The sequence below is a fragment of the Sebastes umbrosus genome, chromosome 23 (genome assembly GCF_015220745.1).
Source record: "Sebastes umbrosus isolate fSebUmb1 chromosome 23, fSebUmb1.pri, whole genome shotgun sequence".
In the NCBI taxonomy this organism is placed as follows: Eukaryota; Metazoa; Chordata; class Actinopteri; order Perciformes; family Sebastidae; genus Sebastes; species Sebastes umbrosus.
Window position 1 is genome coordinate 7,284,718 of NC_051291.1, and position 21,884 is coordinate 7,306,601.

The 21,884-nt window shown below is 40.9% G+C and overlaps 1 protein-coding gene across 5 annotated transcripts; it reads right to left on the reverse strand.

Annotated features, from left to right (window-relative positions):
• Positions 1–1,642: 1,642 nt before the first annotated feature.
• On the reverse strand, positions 1,643–21,465 carry upf2 (UPF2 regulator of nonsense mediated mRNA decay). Of its 5 annotated transcripts, none has more exons than XM_037760284.1 (21): positions 21,310–21,465; positions 17,561–17,929; positions 16,482–17,261; positions 15,915–16,075; positions 15,626–15,817; positions 15,403–15,552; positions 15,192–15,295; positions 14,883–14,968; positions 14,459–14,567; positions 14,162–14,275; positions 13,950–14,066; positions 13,141–13,530; positions 12,165–12,440; positions 11,712–11,895; positions 9,498–9,652; positions 8,931–9,035; positions 8,724–8,822; positions 8,135–8,308; positions 6,463–6,604; positions 5,886–6,006; positions 1,643–3,889 (listed from the first exon to the last, which is right to left on the reverse strand). In XM_037760284.1, exons 1-21 carry the CDS (start codon positions 21,339–21,341, stop codon positions 3,883–3,885), a joined length of 3,867 nt encoding a protein of 1,288 aa, XP_037616212.1. In that variant the 5' UTR covers positions 21,342–21,465; the 3' UTR covers positions 1,643–3,882. The 5 variants fall into 5 exon arrangements, with proteins under 5 accessions (XP_037616212.1, XP_037616209.1, XP_037616208.1 ...); XM_037760281.1 differs by having other exon boundaries at positions 1,643–3,892; XM_037760280.1 differs by lacking the exon at positions 1,643–3,889 and adding an exon at positions 5,181–5,762.
• Between the last annotated feature and the right edge of the window lie 419 nt (positions 21,466–21,884).

Consider the following 21,884-nt stretch of genomic DNA (forward strand, 5'->3'; position numbering starts at 1 on the left):
CGTTGTTATTGCGCGCGAAATTATTGCAAGTTAACTGTCATTCATACGCCTAGGTGGTGCTAGGCGGATTTAGTGATACAGTAGCCAGACTGGCTGTTTCTAGTCTTTATGGTAAGCTGAGCTAAGCTAACTGGCTGCTGTCAAGAGTTTCATATTTAACATCGAGAGTGGTGTAGATCTTCTCATCTAACTCTACGCCTGAAAGAGGAATTGTTACCAAAATGTTGAACTACTGCCTTTAACAGAAAGCCTGTGTTACAAACCAAGTAGAGTGGAGTTTTAAAGATGTTGGCAGAAAGAGAAAAACCAGAAAACCTCCCTTGATTTCAACTCATTATACCAACATGGTTTAGCCTTGTAGTCACACCACACAAACAGCCTAAAACTGACCACTAACATTTTGTTTAAGTGTTTCTCAGCTCAGCGTTTTCATCGTGTAACAAGGTTTTTATAAAGTTTTGTTTTTCTGACCTTTCCCCGTGTTTCACATTGGACTACTTGTGTGTTGAACAGCAGCAACACAGAAGCAAACTGTCTGGACGGCAGACGGTTACATAAGACTTCAACACAGAGGCTTTCTTTCCTGGAGAGAGCTGCTGGACGACGACTACGCCGAGAGAGAAACTGTGTGTGTTTGAGTGTCTGACGATGACTGATGATAAGCTTTACCATTGTTTCTCTTAACGGAGCATACACGTATCTACCATAAACAAAGGCTCCACTGTACACCTGGTATCAACATGTGATCTGCGTACTTTATCTGACATATGATCCACAGGGCTTCTGATTGTGATCAGATCTCAATATGCAAATTAGTTAGGCAGGGCTGGCATGCCATGTACAAGCTTTATTATTTTCTAAATCACATTTTGCTATAGACTACCTACTGCTGCTACTTTTTGCTAGGCTTGTTTAAGCCAACAGGAAGCAACATAGTTAGGTAATCTTTCAACTAGCTGGTTGAACTGTACATACTGTATTTACACCTGGCTTACATCCGATCACGATGAGTCAACACCTCCATTAACGTGTTTTTTTCCTTATCCAGATAACAATATCCAGATACAGATTGCATTGTTATGCCAGGTTTAAATGGGGTATGACAAACACACTTACAAGTTGGAAAGAGTAGAGCTGATTAGTTGTTCTTAGCTTCTTAAATGTGAACATTTGTTCTGCTTTTCGTCTTGATTGTAAACTGAATGTCTTTTCAGTTTCAGGATAGATTCACATTTTCATTCTTAAAACAGTAGTCAGCTGCTCATATGAACATTGAAACAGGTTTTACTTGTCACGTAACTTCCGTACTTCACTAACGCCACTTTTGGAGAAATTTCTTAACCCAAACCTCGATCTTTTCCTAAACCTAACCAAGTTCTTTCCTGTTAACATTGAGGTTCATTTTGAAAAGACTGTATACATGTAACATGGAGAAATTGACGCTTGTTGCTGGACATTCGTGGGAAAACGTACGAAAAATGTGGAATAGCTTTTCGTAAGATATCATACGAACCGTTGTATGAGGTTGTTTTGGAAGATATCCACTTGATTTATTTATCTAATTCAGACTGCAGAAGCCAATTATTTACTCAAAACGAACTTTGAAGTACATTTTTGCACAGAATGAGGACAGTAAATGTCCCACTATTCCATTGAAAGTTTATTAGAAGGGGATATTTTAATGTCCAGAATGAACAGGAGGAATCATTACAGCAAGCAAAACATATATCAATGCTCATATGGGCACCTGAGACTTGAAAAAAATGTGAATCTATTCTTTAAAAGGGAACTTTAAAGGGTGGATACCCATACACAGAGGCTGGTAGGTGGGTGGTCAACAGCAAATCTTCGCCCTCGGGCCCCCTACCAGGTCAATCCGGCCCTAATTTAGCAATGCTGTACATATGCAGTGTTTAGAGGAGCGACCGGGCAGGAAATGAGGCCATACTTATGTTTGCTGCCTTGTAATTAGACCTCGACAAACAGGCGCACCCTCTCAAAACACGCAAACGCCACAAAAGCACCACGACCTCATTTACAGACCTGGCAAACAGCGATAATCTGCATACATTTATTGTGATAATTCATCTGCCTGTCACTTATTAAAGCCGAGACACAAAGCCACAGTACGCTCTTCTTCTTTTGCTTAGCAGGAAAAGAACAATAGTTTTGAATCTAGACACAGACGAACTAAATAAGAGCCAACGCTGGACGCTTTTACTACAAATGACCCGGTGCAGAAAGGACCCATGCAGCTGAATACATACTGAGTATATTTATCCATCTATAGGCTCAACAGATAAAATTAATCTAGAATATAGTCATCATAAAGGAAGACCCTCAGGCACACGGTTATCCATTTGTCCACAAAAAAAAGAGCTTTTTACCACGTTACACTTCACAAATCAAAGCAAGCTGGATATTGTCAAAACTAACTTTTAGATGCTCCTGATTCTGGAGGGAAATAAAAACATCTAGTGGGATATAGAAGTAGGAAATAAAAGTACACTCAGGTGTCCGTCAGTGATATCAGTGATATCAGGTCTCCAGACTTGAAAGGTGTCTGATGGTTTGAGACTCTTGTTGTGGTGGTTTATGTTGATTCAGACATGGTTGGTATGCAGCTGCCATACCTCTTATAATTATGTCACTCATGTTCCGCTGATTGCCTTCAAAAGGCGGCAACAGTCCTTTGTTTACGTTTTCAGCGTCAGCGGTTTTAAACACCGGCGTCTCAACGCTTTCCATTACTTTCCTACAGAAAGCAGGACCAGCGCGACGCGTCCGGCTTACGAAACTTGGGACCAAGCTGTGAAACTCGGCGATCTGGTTCTAAAATGAAACCAGACTCAGCAGCCGCATCGCCCATTTTTTTGTCGCTTGTGTTTTCATGCTGTCCAGAGACGAAGACAACACAAATATATATCCAAGAAGACGCCTACAGGAGAAACAGCGGATCAGTCGTGTGACTTAAATGTTCGCTACGTCGGAATCTATTCGGCAAAGACATTTCTATATCCCATTTAGAGTGTCAACTCTTTTTTAACAAAGCACCTCAAGCGAGCGTAAAAGCTTGTTTTCCGCATTTGAGAACGTTTTATCTGCCATTTCCATACAGCTTTATGAGCGACATAAGTCAGTAGAAACGCAGTGACATACGACTCTGAATCAATACAGGCCTCTATAACAAGAGTCTCATACCATCGGCCACATTTCAAACACATAATTTGTGTACAGAACATCCTCTCTGGGTCACTGGGCGACCAGTTTACGAACACACGACCAGTGTTAAATCCTCGCCATCCCGTCATTTGCTCCGTCTTCATCTCAGCGCTGCCTTGACGTCAGCGTGGAGTGTTCCCGGTTGTATTTGAAATGTCCCAAAACAACAAAATGAATATAACCGTCACTAGTCTCGTGTAAATTTCTATCCACTCGCAGGGGTTTTAAACTCCTAAATATGAGTCACTGTTTCCTCCACCTGGTGGCGGCGGCGGGAGGTTCGTTCATCCCGTCTTCCTGTCTCTCGGGTCGCCATCCAGTCGGCCGCTCACGTGTTCTTCGTAGTTCTGATCCAGACAGTTTGGTTGTTTTTTGTCATCTCAGGCAACAGACAAAAAAGAAAAGAGAGCCATCTGTCTTGACCCCTGACCTCTGACCCCCCCCAGCGTCCCGGTTTTGTCTCTCCTCGTCGGGCTTCGGTAAGAAGTGTGTTGAGGTTTCAGGGGTTTTGGTCTGTCCCGGCTTCACGGGGGGCGTCTGGAGGACTCGTTCCCTGTTTAGACCGGTTTCCCCTCCGATCTTCTCGTTCTCTCTCTCTCTCTCTTGTTCATTCGCTCTCTTGCTCGCTCGTTCGTTCGTTCAGCCCGGCCCAGACTCCAATCAGCGTCTCCTGGAGGACAGAGCAGACATTTACTGTAGACGAGCTGAGCAACAGGAACACCAGGTCTCTCCATCATCTCCTGAGGGGAAATATCTGTCTCTGTAGCTGCTAAATGCTCCACTATGTTCACCAGCTCGTCTCTAACTGGGTCTGTTTGTTGCTGAGGAGGTAGAGTACCGTGGCTTTTTGTACGGCTTCTTCTCTGAAAATGACGCGATGAGAGCCGTGAGAGTGAACAAGAACATTTACGTTGTGGGCCGGACAGATAAACAACGAGATGAAACTCACTATCAACCTCCGTAAAGCCGAGATGAGCTGCAGATTCAGCTGCTAATTCTCTCACATCGCTTTACAGATTATAAGATTATTGTTATTAGTTGTGTGTTCTGCACATTTATTACATCCACAGGACCAAGTATCCCCCCCAAAAATTAGGAACACTTTATTATTATTATATTTTTATTATTGTTGCACAATGTATCTTGTCTTTTTTACTTGTGTATTGTGTATTTTTATCTGTATATTGACACTTGTAATGTTTACATTTTTGATTCCTACCCAAGGACTACAGACGTAAATTAGCATTCTTGCTAACTCCGGCATTTTTACATCTTGTATTTATAAACTGATGTTCAATAACATGCTCTGTCTCTAACAAATAAACATAAATAAATAAATAAAAATATTTGTATATATTACTTTATTTAAAAAAATACCAATTACAAAATGCGAAATTGCCACAATATCAAACAATGATAGTACCAAAGCAAAAATCCAGATTTTTCTTTTTGTGTCTTTCAATAAATTTGGCCACTGACTTACACAATCTAATGCTTAAAAATAAAATATTATAAAAATTGACTTGAATCTGGTACATAAATCATATTAAATATTGTCATAGAAATGCTCATTGATTTACAGCATTGCCTACAATGGTCTAATGCATGCTGAGGTATTAAAGAAGGAGCTACCACTGTATAATTATATTGTACATATTTAGATTTAGATTTTTTTATCAAATTCTTATTGTCATTTTATGTTCTATAATTATGCTAATTGACTTTAACAGTACTTGTTTTTATTTGTATTTTCTCTTACTCTGTTTTGAGTAAAGGCATATTCTACTTAGCAATAAACCTTATTTTGATATAATATATAACCTATATTGTTTACAGTATATAATGTGTTTCAATTGCAAAAACATGTTTGTTTTTTGAGTGGCAAGTGAGAAAAAAATTGTGGTGATCCATTTTTTTATGGATATTTAACGGACACGAAAGAAGAGGAGATATCAGGCTGTGATACACAAACAATATTTGATGTAAAAGTTTATTACTGTTAAAAGCCAAATCACAAATTACACCCTCTGCTGCATCCTTAAACCCCCCTTTTCCTGTCTCTGTTCTCTGTTTACTCTTATCGTCTACCTAAATTTAAAATGCCAATTTTAAAAACCTTTTTCCCCAAAATAAAAGTGTCACATTTGTGGCAAAAAGTATGGATTCAGCTGCCACAGTGTGCATTCATCATATCCTCCAAAAGCAAGAAAAAGACACACAAGGTGCTGTTGATGTTAACAAAGTATAAACTTCAAGTAAACTTTATTTCCAAATATTTCCAGAGCTTTTTAAAGAAAAATCTCACTTGAACTCTTCAGTTAAAAGTGCAAATATAAACAGGAACTCCTCAACAAAACCTTTCCTCTGTTATTTTATGACTAACTTTCTGAAGCTTCATCTCTGGTGATGATTAATTAAAGTCCTCGACAGAGCTGCTCTACTCCACTCCGTGTCTTTGGTCTGTCTCCTGCTTGTCTTTCCTGTCTTGCCTCTCCTGTCTGTCTCGCTGCTCATGCCTTTCATTTCTCGCACTTTTCCCTCTGTTCAAAGAGACGCTAACGAGGTGGAGAGTCAGTACATGCTGTAACAACATAATGAGCTCTCATCCAACACATTCTGCGGTTTGTTTGTTTGTTTTTGAGCGCCGGGCCGGTGCGTCTCACCTTCCTCCGGTCTTGAAGATGAGGTCGGCGTTGGGAGCGCCTTTCGGGTGCTGGTAGCGAGGCCGGCGCTCCCGGTTGGTGTTGGCCGGAGCCGGACGCTGAGCGAGGGACTGCATCATCTCTGTAAGAGGAGAAAAAAGTGGTTTAATTTAAGGGTATAATATGTAACTTTTCCCCTTTAAAATGTCTAAAAATGACTAAACCTATGTTACATATTTGTTGTGTACTTACTAGGGCTGTCAGTCAATTAAAATACTTAATCGTGATTAATCAAACATTATTTAATCTGTTCAAAATGTACCTTTAATTGAGATTTGTCAAGTATTTAATACTCTTATCAACATGGGGTAGACAAATATGCTGCTTTATGCAAATGTACTTATAATATATCAAATATATCTTCAAATATATTTATTATTAGAAATCAATTAACAACTAAGGGTACCCAGAGAACCCATTCACATTGCCACATCTTGAGGTCAGAGGTCAAGGGACCCCTTTAAAAACAGCCATACCAGTTTTTCCTCGCCAACATTTAGCGTAAGAACAGAGGCAGAGTTAAGTTGTGTGATCGTACCCTGGTAGTCCTCTTGCTCCTGCCTCTCGTTGATGTCCAGGGTGAGCTTCTTCATCTTCATGCGCTCCTCCTGTTCGGCCTGCTGCTGGTTGAAGTGGTTCGCCGCCAGGTGGGAGGACAGGGGCACGTTCAGGATCTTATACTGTTGACCAAAAACACACACACTGTCATGACATACACAAGAGATTGGTTCAACTGATTTGGGTGTTTTAAAGCCGACATGGGCTCTGATATTTCTGGAGATTAAAGGTACAGTCAAGTTAGCTGTTTCCAGTCTTTATGCTAAGCTAACCGGCTGTAGCTTCATATTTACCGCACCAGAAAGACCAGAGCATATAATGTATTCGAGGTATGACAGATAAACACACACACAGGATTCTTTTATTCACTGCTGCAGTAACCCGGTGAGGCCGTGTGTGTTTACAGAGAGAGAAAAGTCATTTCCCATCCACACACCTCACTAGCAACACACCTACAAAGATATTCTGTGTTCTCATATGAAAAGTGATTTATTTATTTTTTTTTTTGGCAGCTGTCCTTTAAGACAGAGTGAAGTCCGTGTGGACTGAACGCTCTATTAAACCTCCGAGTCCTGGCAGAAAACAGCTGGACACACCCAGCTGCAGCACAAGAACCAGTCTCTGGCCTCAGACCACACATTCCACCGCTGCAGCCTGACTAAACACACACACATATATACAGCTACATGTCCAGAGTCAATATTATTGCTGGGCTCAGTTAGACTGAGGTGAGTGTGTGTATGAGGGACGTTTCTGTAGGAGACAGTCAAAGTGTATCACTGCTCTCAGATGTTCAAAACTACAGTTCCTGTTCCTGTGTGTGTTTCTGGAGCCAACAACACATCTGACGGTAAAACTAAAGGGTGATCAACATTAAAGTCATGAACACATTAAGGGGGCTCAATACGAAATTCAGAGCATTCCTATTGCCTCCCCAAGGTTCTCAACATGGCGACGGCTGAGCCGGCAGCTAGCAGATAACGGTGCTAACAGCGCTAACAGTGAAAACAACGGCAACGCTGCTGACAGAGCTAACAGTGTTAACCTGGGGGGGAGGAACCGGAGGGTGGACGTTACGCTTCCACGACGACGACGTCGGTTGGGACGGTGTTATCAGCTGTAACCGCCGTATGAATGCCGTAGGAATGCCGTAGGAACGCTGTAGGAACGCTGTAGGAACGCTGTAGGAACGCTGTAGGAACGCCGTATGAACGTCATATGAATCTCATCTGAACACCATATGAACGGCGTATTAACATCGTATGAACAACGTATGAACGTCATATGAACGTCGAATGAATGTCGTATGAACGTCATATGACCGCTGTATGAACGGCGTATGAACGTTGTATGAACGCTGTATGAATGGCGTAGGAACGTTGTATGAACGCTGCATTAACGTCGTATGAACCCAGTATGAATGCCGAATGAACGTCAAACTTGTCGCTTGTCGGGATATGTTGAAAAGTTGTCTGTTGCCACTTTAAGTAAAATATCTGAAAACTTCGTTCACCATTGATTATTTACACATTTTTTATTTCAAACAGAAAACTATGTCTACTGTCACAAAAACATTTAGGCGCAGTGATTTAACCTTTAGCAGGATGCATTGTACCGTAATAGTTGGCCGATGTGAGTTCATATTTTGTTACCTGCTGCTTGTTGCCTTTGCGTGTCAGCATGACGAACTGCATGGTGTCGGAGATGTCCGAGTCTCCCTCGGCGATGCATGGCTCTCTGGGGCCGCCTTTCTTCAGCTGACTCTTCAGCTGCAAAGGAATGGCCACGTCCAGCTGGTGCACCTTCACCGTCTCGCCGCTGCGCTGCTGCAGCGAACAAAAACACACACGAGTGTCATCTTTCAGGGACGTTTAGATCCAAGCGTTAATGGTCACAGCAAGGAGGCTTGTTCTAGCATCATACAACAAGACTATATTTGTTTTCAACCTGGTAATAAATCCTCCCTTCATGAAGGTTACAATGTTTTCGTTGAAACTGTTTTAGAGAGTTTGTGAGGAGCAGAGAGGTGTTTCTGTTATTTAATAACTTTAATAATAATAACTGTATTTATAAAGCACTTTTCATAAAAGATATGTAACTCAAAGTTTTACAAAAGAAAAGAAAAGTGCAACATAGTCAAACAAGAGCAGACAGGCAATAAAATTAGACAATAAGAAGCTAAAATAAAGAAGTGACACTGATCCCTGGTTTCACGTTAGGTGAGTTTAGAGGACGCCGTACCTGCAGGTTCTCCAGCATCATCTTATCCAGAGCCTGAATGAAGTCCTCGTCCTCGGCGCACGCCACATGCTTCAGTCCGCCGCCACGGATCGTCACCTCCTACACACAGGAAGCACATCAACAGATATCTATATTAATACATCTTTCTTCTCTTGAAATCAGTGTTTTCTCTTCTTCTTATCTACAGCTCTTCATGTTTGATCTTACGTTGTTCTCCTCATCAGTCTCGTTTTCTTTATTGGAATCGGTCAGGTAGTCGGTGTTCTCTTCTTCCTCTTCCTCCCTCTCCAATTCTTCGTTCTCTGACCCTTCCTACAGAAAACAAAACAGAGTCACAGCTCGTTAACTGACTGGGAATTTAGCCAATAAGAGTGATGAATATATGATTCTGGATTAAATATTGTAGAATTTAAACCAACAATCTGACTTTTTTTAGCAACCAGAGGAGTCGCCGCCTGCTGGCTATTAGATAGAATCCAGGTTTAAGGCACTTCAGCATTGGCTTCACTTCTCAGACCAGCAGGTCGCCCACTGGGTCTGGCATTAGGCGACCATGCAAATCCAGCAAGAATGCCAACTGTTGCATGTTCTTGTACCAAAACAAACATGGACAACAACCGCTGTTTATATGCAGCGACATTTGTGCTAAAAACACAGAGTTTGGTTGAGATCCTGGATGGAGAAGCGTGTAGGACCAGTTTCAGAAACGAGGTGAGCGGACAAACAGGATGAAGTTTCGGAGAGTTAGTCATCATCATAACAAAAAGGACTCACATCCTCTTCATGCTCGTTTATTTCACTCTCGTTGCCGGACTGCTCCTCGGTCTCAGCACCGCCCTCTTCGTCGTCATCGCCATCGTCGTCTTCCTCGTCGAGGACTTCCCCTTCGCTCATGGCACTGGAGCGGCCGTCCTTCTCCATGGCCAGACCTGTATGACAACACACAGGAGGACATGTGAACATGAGGAAATGCATAATATTTTGCATGAAAAAACAGGTGGTTCTCACAGATTATATCATCATGCTGCACCCAACCCAGGAGAGCTGCAAACAAAAGCTAATAAATAGAGCAAATGTTCAGGAGGGAATCATTGTCTCATTAGTGCGTTCTTCTGCGACCAATTAAAGCGTGTAATTATGTAATTGTGGTGACCGCAAAAAAAATGAAGTCAGGCCGGCGGCGTGGAGCTGGAGATCAGGTCCTGTGTGACTCGGAGACTGCGGAATGCCTGATCCTGGTTAAAGTATGACAGGTTCAACAATGGTACCACTGTTTAGCTTAGGGGGCCTCATCAATCATTTTCTCTACTACACACACACACACAAATACCAGTGGAGGAAAGTAACTAAGTACTTTCACTCAAGTAATGTACTAAAATACAGTTTTGAGGTCCTTGTGCTACTTCATACTTCAACTCCACTACATTTATTTGACAGCTATATTCATGCATTACTTTGCAGATTATAGTTTTTACATAAAACACATTAAGATTACAAATTTCAAATTCAGAGTCAGATTTCACACACGGGACGAGAGAGACAAGACGATGGTGGAGGATTTGGTGTTGAAGCAAAAAGCAGAAGCGCCCATTTGGCAATATTTTGCTATGCTATAAGGGAACCGTAATGTTAATGAGGCAATCAGCGTGAGCGGTCACAGCGGCGCCAGGTGGAAACCAGCTCGACCGGAGAGGCTAGACGCACCACCATCCAGCGTTAAAGATTAGAGTAAGCACTCTACAGATACTGATCATCTTTTCCTGTAAACTGTCCGGTGTAATCGGTAACATCTGTGTTGTCACAAGGTTATTAACTGGTGAGAAAATTTCCTCACTGTCACATCCCTACTCAGGATTTATCTAGTGACCCTTTGGAGGGGCCCGACCCCTAGGTTGGGAACCACTAGACTAGACTCTAACAGTAAAATGTTGCTTACACATTGTTGCATCAGTATTAACAAACTAATAATGTCATAAATAGTAATATAACATATCACAGGGGACATTTCTCTGCAGAATATGTACTTTTGAATACAAGAATTTTACTTGTTATGGAGTATTTTTACATTGCTGTAAGGGTAACTGTACTTCAGTAAAAGGATCTGAGTACTTCCTCAACCACTGACAAAAAGTCAGTCCCACGGTGTCGCTCTCTCAGAGGGTGGAGCTGCACTTTCCCAGTCAACACCTTGAAACTGTTCAACAAAGCCAGAGCTCCTGTGCTGCTATCAGGCCGAGCCGAGCTGAGCCGAGCCGAGCTGCAGAGTGAGATACACCTGCTGCTACACAGACGTCTCCTTCTTCCTCCTCTATACCTCGCCCCGGCCATCTGTCTTCGGTCTCTTTTGTGTTTGCATTCCTGAAAATTCCCATTACACTCTGCACAGCTCAGATCTATGTACTCATTACAGGTTATAACACAGCAAAGCATGCTCACATGCCCTTATATACATTTAAATTTAAGGGATTGTCAACAGAGCTTCTTCTCGTCTCAAGCTCATCAATGCGCGTTTGAGTCTTGCAGATACTTTCCTTCTGATTTGTTTTTGTTCGCCATCAATTTGCGGTTGATTTCTTACATGAAGTTGGTGAATTTTCTGTCTGAGCATGTCACTCAAATTTATTTGGGTCAGCCCCATCAATTAAAGTCAATGCACAGTCAAACCATTCAATCATTCATGTTAATTCATAATTATCATTCCTGAAAACCCTGCTTTGACTGGGCCCTTCTAGTGAGTGCATGTGTTTGGTATGTGTGTGTTTCCATGAACTAAAACCTGTCTGACAGCTGAAGCAGAGCGAGGAGTGATGCAGGGTCCTCCTACACAGCGAGGAATGCTGCACAGCCGGGACGACAGAGAGCGGCTCGACCAACGAGACCGGCTGCTGCTCAAACACCAACATCCTTTACACGCTCGCAGTAATAATGACATGCCGGATATAGACTCATATGTAAGTCAACTGCCTCCTGCATTCATCTTGTTCCTACCTAGTTTGACGAGCACCTCCCTCTCCAGGTCGGTGACCTGTTTGGTGGCCTCCTCCAGGGAGCAGCTGAGCCTCATCTTGGGTCGGAGCAGCTCCAGAGTGTCGGTGATCATGTAGTCGATGTCGATGGGGAACGGGTGGTCCTTGGTCCAAACGTCAATGCTCTTTTTCCACCAAATATACCGCTGGACACACACAAAACATCATCTTATTTATTTAACCTGAGAGACCAGAAAGTCTCTTGAGATATGTCATCTCTTTTGAGAGAGAGACCTGGCAAAATGTTAGCAATTATACATGAAAATAATCGTTAATTGCAGCCCTAATTATTTATTATTTATTGATTTGAGACACAGTGATAGGCCATCACCAGCTTCAACTTAAGAATGATAAAGATACTGATGATCTAAAACTAAAGACACAGGGACTAGAGGTGCATTAGGAGCAGACGTACCTGGAAGTAGATGAGGAAACAGTCCAGCTTCCTCTTGCTGGAGCCTCGGTCGAAGTACTGGCCGCAGGTATCGAGCAGCGTGCAGACCAGGCGGATGCGGAACAGGTGCTCCGGAGGGTCCAGAGCGCTGGGGCTGCCGTCCTGGTTGATCCCGAAGGAGATGAAGGAGAAGAGGGTGCGGAAGATGACGGCCGACTCCACCATGCGGTAGTTGTAGAGCTCGCCCAGGAACTTGGCGCTGCTGATTCGCCGCTGGTTGAACTTGGGCTGGTTGACCTGGGGACAGACAGAAGTATTCAGATCATATGCTCAAGTAAAAAGTACTAATACCACACTGTAAAAATACTCAATTACAGTCCGGCATTAAAAACTTTACTTAAGTAAAGGTACAAAGTTATGGAGGACGGAACCGCCAAAAGAAATAAAAATAAATAAATAAATAATAAACATAACAATTAATAAATAAATACATAAATAAATAAAAGGGAAAATTAAACCGAAGGGTAAATAAATAAGGATATTAATACAAAGATAAATAAACAAAGAAGCAAATTTTGAGATCAGTTGGGGAGTGGACTCGAGACACCCGGTAAGCATGGTTTCTGACGTGTGCTGGTCAACATTTCTATACGTTGCCGGAGCCTGAGATGTAATTTTGACCACGTGAAACATTGTGTGTTGACAACCAGTGTAGAAACAACAGTGTTGTGCGAAACTACATGACTTCAGACTCAGGATGAAGCCAGACGGCATTCTGGTGTTATGCAACATGTAACAATGTTCTTCACACTAGTGACAGTAACAACATGGACTTCATTACTCTTCAATCAACTGTCTAAACTGTCAATAAAGATTGCAGCTGGTTTTGTTGTCTTCCTGTCCTGTACCTGACCTCTACAGTACAGAAATAAACCTGTCAGATCTTTTCATCTATAGTGCGTAACAAAAGAACAAGTATTACAACGTCTCTCCTCACCTCCATGCCCAGTCGGATGTCCTCCAGCACCCCGTCCACCACATGGATGCCCACGTCCTCCTGGTAGGCCACCAGCCCGGCCAGCAGGTTGGCCACACAGTGGATGCTGTTGTACTTGACGTTCCAGATGTTGACCATGCAGCAGATCAGGTAGCTCTTGACCTCGGGGTCCTGCCACGGCAGCTTGCGCATCTGCCTCAGCACCTTCTCCGTGGTGACCTTGGACAGGTCCTTGTAGAGAAGCTTGCGGATGTACTCCTGCAGCGGCGGCCTCTTCTTCTTCACCGTTTTCTCCATGGGTGGCGGGTTGCAGTAGTAGTAGGCGTTTTCCACCATTGTCACGTAGCGTGCGTCCAGGTGCTGCGCCTGCTTTTTACGCATCATTTGCTCCTGGAACGCAGGAAGGAAAATATCAGTTATGAATGCAAACTCAAGTCTTAACAGGTCACCGATACTGGATTTTTGAGGACGATATAACGACCGATAATAATTTTCAGAAAGTTACAGAAATTATCGGACACAGGCGCCCAAATTCCAATGTCGTAAAGGTGTGGTGGAAGGGGGATTCAGACGCTTGATTGACCATTTGTCGTTATGATTTGTTTGTTGAGTCTTTCTAGATTTCAGCTAGTTGTCAGGTCTGTCCGGAGCTTAAATTGTAAGTCCATTATTTTGTTTTTTTTAGGTTTTTATATCATTCTGTAGCTTCCCAGTGGTGTTCCTTATGTATTCAAATTCACATTTTGGTTAAATTACATATGAGTTTTAACAACAACAAACCAAACAGTTCAGTAAATCAGTGAACTAACCAGCAAGACGCTGGTACGCAGGTGAGAGTCGGGGGATCTGAAGAGGAAGCGACCGCTGGTCTCCAGCAGCGTGCAGGCCATCTCGATGTGGTGATGGGTGAAATCAGACAGCAGCATCTGTTGGGAGACAAACACACATTTAATATTATTATTCTTAATATTTCAAAAATTCACACTGATCAGCTCAGAGATAACAAAGCTTCGGATCTCACCTTGAGACAATGAAGCGTGTCGGTCTTTGTGAACATCTTGAACTTGGCCAGTTCCCCGATAAATCTGACCGTTTTATTTTTTGTCTCGATGTTGATCTGGTCCTTCTTCCGGATCTACGGCACAAACATCAGAACAACAAAATTATAAAAAGAAATTGTGTAACTCACAATATTGTCATAGAAAAAACATAACTGCTAGTTTGCTTTTTTGTTTAATACATTAGTTTCAGAGCCATCTATCTAGTCACAGCAAAACTCAGTATATTATTCAACAGACACATCAATCAGAGGACCTACGTGAAACCTGAAGTCTCCCTTCAGCATGGAGCAGAGGTCCTCGGCCACGTCTGACATGCAGGGATGAAGAGTCGCCACCAGGCGAGAGTAGAAGGGCAGAAGATCCAACCTGCAATAGGAGGAAGAGTCAGCTGATCTTCAGACTATAAACTATGAGGATGGCGCCCCCTGGTGGTGTTTGAAGGTAAAGGAAGAGGCTGGCAATATTCTATTAGTTTTCTTATCGCCCATAAATCCCATGAAAAGACCAAAACTAACAGTGTCGACTAAAACGCTCCTCAGAGCTGAGGGGAGCTCTGCAGCGTCATTTGATCATTGTTAATATAAAAATATTGATTAAGAATGATTTAAAGTTATATCAAAAGACAGATGTTCTGTCCATACTCATGGTCATCATTTTGATATAGTTCTAGCACAGTTGTACCTCTGCCTGGGGACGGTGAAGAGGGCTCGGACGAGCTTCCTCCTGTTGGATTTGGTGTTCATGTTCATGCAGAAGTCCATGGCAGCCTGCAGGAGTCATCACAGCACTCATAAATACAAAGATACTAAATTCTTTACGTATTGATCATATGTAATTATTATTAATAGCTAATCATCTAGCAGAAGTCAGGAGGAAACATGCCTAAAATACTTCTAGAATATAATTTTGTTCATCTCAACACAAAGCAGAGCATTTTGTCGTACAAATAACATAAACACCACATTAAACGACTTGTTAGTTTCTCATCACCTTGTCAATGAGGTCTCTGTTGACACAGTTGGGGAGCTGCTGGATGAAGGCGTCCACGATCAGCTTCAAGTGGGACCCTGTGTTGGCCTCCTCATCCTCTTGTTCTACACATACAAATATAAAAAGGGTTATAAAAAATCCACATAAAATAAAATTCACACTACAAAAACCCTTAACATTTAAAAACAGAGGTGCTTTTCTGAATGTTTACCTTGCTCATCCAGCAGTTTTTTCGCCAGTTCTTCATTCTCCGCCTCGTCTGGTCCCTCCAGTTCCAAAGGTTCATCAGCGATGTCCAGAGCCTCCAGCTCCAGCTCCAGTTCCTCTGTGACACTGGCTGCATCCTTCCCGTCTTTGCCATCTGAACGACACAGCAACAGTCACAACAAAACCTCTGTGTTTCATCATCTATCTGTGTGATTTATTAAATATACCTTTGCCTTCATCCTTGTCTTTGCCCTGGTTGCTCTTCTCGTTGTCCTTGAAGAGGATGGCGGGGACGAAGGCCTTCAGGTCCACCAAGTTCTCGTAGAAGTTACGAGCGTCTTCGTCTTCCCAGATCCCTCCCTCCAGGTCGTACTCTCCGGGCTTACCGGGGGTGAAGATGTCAATGCCGGGCCCGTGCTCTGAGAGAGAGGACAACATAATACATAAAATAAATCTTACGTCCTTAAAACGGCACTTTAGGTTGAACTATAACTCTGGAACAGAAAGGAAACACACCCTCCTGCACAGTCTTGTCCTGAGGCAGATCGGGCATGTTTTCATCCAGCAGATCAGCCAGCGACTGAGTGTTGGCCAGCAGCTTCTGGTAGGAAGTGGCAAACTCTTCATACTGCTTGTGTCTGTCTTCACTCAGCTCCCCTTTGGAATGTAATATACGCCTGAAGACGAAGAGACAATGTTAAGAGGATAGTTCTGGTGTTTTGAAGTGGGGTTGTAAGAGGTACTTATCCATAGTCAGTGTATTACCTACAGTAGATGGAGTTTGGAGAAACAGACAGGAGTATCAGCATGGGAGCAAAGCAATGTACTGCTATGGACGGCGCCTAAAATCTGTTTTGCTGCTCTTCCCGTCCACAGCAGGACATTGCTTTGCTCCCGTGCTGGTGCTCCTGTCTGTTTCTCCAAACTGGGGGCGTGCCGACCGTCATCTACTGTGGGTAATACACTGACTATGGATAAGTACCTCATACTATCCCACTTCAAAACACCCAAACTATCCCTTTAAGAGGTCTTATCAGAGTGAACAACAAAAAGTGACAGATGAGCTGAAAACGTTAACGTCACCTGTTCTGCCTCTCGGTGTTCTGCAGCTCGCGGTGGTCCTTCTTCAGGTGCTTGGTGAGTGAAGTGAAGTACTCCCGTAGGAGGTTCTGGAAGGGCTGCTGCTTCTCGGTGGTGATTATCTCGCTCGGAGGGAAGCCCAAGCCAAACTTATCAGCTGCCAGTTTTACCTTGCGGGGCAACAGACCGGCGATGTCGTCTCCGCAGTGCTTACAGAAGCTGATCACCACTGACACGTGAGTGTGCGTGTCCCGGTCGGTGCTGATAATGTTCTTCAGCTGCTCGTAAATCAGCGACAGCCCCTCTTTGTCTGTGAAGAGCCCGACGATGGTGAGTTCGGCGATGAAGCGCAGGTCCGTGCGCAGCTTGCTCACATTGGGCGCCTTGTCCTCCTTCCTTGCTTCAAAGTGCTTCTTCCACGCCTGCAGCAGCAACGGAGCGAACTCAGCGTACCGCTGGTGGAAGAGGGAGCACAGGTGGACGGCGCAGCCCACGTCAGAGATCTTCAGCTTGGCCTCCACTACGGAGCTCACGGCCTCGCCGATGTACTTGCTGAGGTTCAGTGAGTTAAAGTCGTTGGAGAGTGAGTCTCGTTGCTGTTCGGTGAGCGTACGCAGCTTCTTGACGAAGGCGGTGTTCTTCTTAAGGCTGGAGTCCAGTCGGCTGAAGAAGGCCTCTTCGGGTCGACCCTCTTGGGCGTTCTGGTTCTTAATGCGGAGTTCCTTCCTGCAATGATGGCGCTCCCAGGCCTCCTGGTGCAGCTGATGCCCCTCCTCCTTTTCCCTGAAGAAACGAGGTAAAATGGAGGAAGATACAAGATGAAGACAACCGGGTACTTGCACTGGGTTTGGCTTTCTTGAGCGTCATGTAATTGGTACATAGAAAACAGAAAACTAACATACATATTGCAACAGCATCATTTCCTTTTATGTCCTGATATTATGTACCATGTCTGAGATCTGACTCTGAGAATAAAAGGTGTGACTTTTGTCGCAAATTCATTCAATCGGCCGTTACGGGATAACGGCAGTAAAATGAGGCTTTACAAAGATATGACAACAGCAAAGTTGACCAGCACTTACTTCAGGAGAGCTGCCTCCTCCTCTCGTTGTCTTTTGGCCTCCTCCTCTTGAAGCTTCTTCTCCTCCTCTTCCTGCTGTCTCTTCTCCTCCTCCTCTTTCTTCTTCTGCTCCTCCTCCGCTTTCTGTTTTTCCTCCTCTTTCTTCCTCCGCTCTTTTTCCTCCTTCTTCTTCTTCTCCTCCTCTAGGCGCTTCCTCTTCTCCTCCTTGCCGCCGTCTTTTTTACCGCTCATTTTGGCCTCGTCTTTGGCTTTGTCTCGAGCGGACGCTGGTCTTCTCTCACCATCTCGGTCCTTCTCCTTTTCCTTGTTGCTGAAGGTGCAAACGTCTTTCTCGTCCATGTTTAATGAGCGCTTGCGTTCAGCAGGCATACTGAGGAAAGACAACAAGAAAAGGTTGTTAATGAAGGCATCTCTAGAATCCTTAAAGACTCTTCTAACCATCTGACTGAATAAATATCTGTCTTGTTAACCCTCTTCCTAATTTTCCTAATCCAAATAAAGGTGGTGGCCGGAAAAGTCTCTGTCAATCTCCTTGTTGAATTTGTACAACGTGAACCAAAATTAAAAATTTCATTATCAGTTTCTTTCGAATATTACTTACCATAATTTTATGTTTTCATGTATAGTAACACAATAATATTTTGCTTGTGTTTTACAAAAAGATCAAGGACATCATCTATGTAAATTACGACAACCTGGAAGAGGAAATACAGTAGCAACTTGAGAAATGTGTTAAAAATATTTTTCATGCAGCTGACAGAATATTTTCTAGTATAATTACATTATTTTTACTCTGGAAATTCCTTCAAAATAGCAGGAAATTGTGTTAAACAACCCCTTTTTCAAAGATTGACAGGTATTTATTTTTTTTAAAAAATAAGATGCTTGTGATTTGAGTGTAATGGTTATCAGAATCAGAAATACTTTATTGATCCCGGGAAATTGGGGCGTTACAGTTGCTCTTATATAAACATAAGAAATGTAAAAAAATAGAAGTAAATGATGTATATAATGCTACAATGTGCACATAATGCTAAAATATAACACAATATATGTAAAGAAATATAAGTACTAAAATTAAAAATAAGAAAAGGAGAATATAAGAAATATGAAATACGCACAAATATTTGCATTTAGACATGCAATATATAACAAATAAATAGCGCAAATAAGTAAATACAAAACACTGAGAAGTGGGATACATTAAGTATGTTAAATATAAATGCCTGTATGGTATAAATAAGAAATGAATAAGAATATTTCTTGAGATATTTAATGAGAGGCACAAACTGGGGCTATTTGAATGTATGACCCAATGCAAATTTGTATGCTTTACTGTTCTAATTTTGTATTTCTATTATTTTATGTGTAAAAAAAGACCTGAATGCTTCTTCCATCACTTGTTAATTTATGTGTGAAAATGTTTTGTAATGTACATTTAAAGGAATTTATTTTATCTCCGCTTTAAGTTGTGTTTTTAGCATGCTCAATGTATTTAGAAACCTTGTGAACAAAAGTCTTGGTTAGAATTTGTGTTTCACATTTAATTTTTTTGCTCAAGAAAGTACTGATGTTGCAGTAAAATGTTCACTGTCAGTGTTTTACTATTATATCTGGAGATACCTGATTTTGGACAGGAATGGGATGAAACATTAATCTGAAAAGTAACTGAAGCTGTCAGATAAATGTAGTGGAGTAAAAAGTACAATATTTACCTCTGAGATGTAGTGGAGTAGAAGTATAAATTTAACATAAAAGGAAATACTCAAATAAAGAACAAGTACCTCAAAGTTGTACTTAAATACAGGAGGATGAGTAAATGTACTTAGTTACATTCCACAACTCCAATTAGCCATTGTGAACTTAAAAATAAATAATAATAACAAAGATTATTTTTATAGAACTTCAAAACTAGAGATCACAAAGTGCTTGACAAGGAAAAAAAGTAAAATATACGTATAAAATAATAAGTAAGAACAGTAAAACATACAAATTTACATTGGGTCAAATATACATTTGTATATTTCTCAGAGGTAAATATTGTACTTTTTACTCCACTATATTTATCTGACAGCTTCAGTTACTTTTCAGATTAATATTTCATCCCATTCCTGTACAAAACCAGGTATCTCCAGATATAATAGTAAAACACTGACAGTGAACATTTTACTGCAACATCAGTACTTTCTTGAGCAAAAAAATAAAATGTGAAACACAAATTCTAACCAAGACTTTTGTTCACAAGGTTTCTAAATACATTGAGCATGCTAAAAACACAACTTAAAGCGGAGATAAAATAAATTCCTTTAAATGTACATAGTTTTTCTTATAAAAACATTTTCACACATAAATTAACAAGTGGTGGAAGAAGCATTCAGGTCTTTTTTTACACATAAAATAATAAAAATACAAAATTAGAACAGTAAAGCATACATATTTACATTGGGTCATACATTCAAATAGCCCCAGTTTGTGCCTCTCATTAAATATCTCAAGAAATATTCTTATTAATTTCTTATTTATACCATCAGGCATTTATATTTAACATACTTAATATATCCCACTTCTCAGCATTTTGTACTTACTTATTTGCACTATTTTTTTTTTATGTATTGCATGTCTAAATGCAAATATTAAGTAAGTAACAGAGGTGTGATAGTAGTGCAGTGATGGGAAGTAACTAAGTATTTATTTATTGAAGTACAAATTTGGGGTACTCGTACTTTACTTGAGTATTTCCATTTCATGCTACTTTATACTTCTACTCCACCACAATGGGAAATATTGCTTGTTGTACTGACTACATTTATTTGCTTTTATTTACTTTACAGAAGAAAACATGACAAAAATATGATGTATTATAAATTAAAGTACATATAGAATGTATTTCAAATTGGCTGCAAAAACAGTAGAATGCTACTTATAAATACTTTTACTTCTGATACTTTAAGTACAAGTTGCTAATAATTGTGTACTCTTACTCATAGTGGAGTATTATTATATTGCAGTATTTCTATTTTTATATGAGAAAAGATGTGAATACTTCCTCCAGCACGGACTTTATGTATACCAGTAGTAGTAGAACAAGTACTGGTTTTAGTTGTACTTGAATGAGAATTTTCCATGATGGGGTTTTATAACAAATTGGGGAATTTGCCTCTCATTAAATATCTCAAGAAATATTCTTATTAATTTATTATTTATACCATTCAGGCATTCATATTTAACACACTTAATATATCCCACTTCTCAGCATTTTTTACTTATTTATTTGCACTATTTATTTGTTATGTATTGCATGTCTAAATGCATATATTTGTGCAAAAGTAATCGTCAACAATCTCATTCTGCAGCCGCCAACATCTGACACGCAGCAGCTTCCGTTAGCCACTTAGCTTAGCTGCACTGCTTGGTTAGCATCATAACGCTTTACTAGCTCTCTTTACTATTACATATATGGCTGATAATAAGTTTAACATTAAGCCATGAAGAAGACAGTCCTTTCTATGGTGTTGTTAAGCTGCTGTATCGTTTTTAAATAAGTACGCAAATTAACAACAACAACAGAGTTAGCATTAGCACAGCTAGCGCCGTCATACACGATGTAAACAAACGTTTTAACAGCGTTTCACTGACAGTTAGTGCGCATTAAATCATAATAGTGCACACTTTGAATAATACACATGACATATAGATAGTTAAAGCTTGTTATTATCGTGTAAATATCATAATAACATGAAGAGTTTTTACCTGCTAACTGTAGCATAACAAACATCGGTCATTAATGCTGGTTTCCGTGTGAACCGCTGAAGGACCCTCTCATGTGGGCTCCACAAATGATGCCTTACTAAAAATATCGTTATTAAATTACATTAAATAATATTTTTTGGCATATATTGACGTATTTGTATTTATACAGTTTTATATTATCGTAATGCTATTTAATTTGTTAATAATCTTGCATTTTGGTACGTTAAAGTTGTGTCACATCGACAGGCAATGCTTAAGGCAGCTACTCGTGTAACAAGTGTTCTGCAAGGAAAAGGACGGTGACAGCTGACGTTCACATTAATTTGGCCACTTGAGGGCAGAGCAACAAGCTCTAAACACAACATACAGTATTTCTCTTGAACAATTTAATTATTTTATTTATATATATTTTTTATTTATTTATTATTATTTATTATTTATTATTTATTATTTATTATTTATTATTTATTATTTATTATTTATTATTATATATATATATATATATATACAGTATATATATATATACTGTATATATATATGTATATACTGTATATATGTATATATACAGTATATAC

Excerpts from the sequence above, each read along its gene's own strand:
- upf2 (XM_037760280.1), bottom strand. The coding sequence starts at position 21,341 with ATGACCGATGTTTGTTATGCTACAGTTAGCAG. Across the intron at positions 13,531-13,949 it reads TGCGTACCAGCGTCTTGCTG|GAGCAAATGATGCGTAAAAA; the intron begins GTTAGTTCACTG and ends CCTGCGTTCCAG. Across the intron at positions 11,896-12,164 it reads GTTTCCTCATCTACTTCCAG|CGGTATATTTGGTGGAAAAA; the intron begins GTACGTCTGCTC and ends GTGTGTGTCCAG.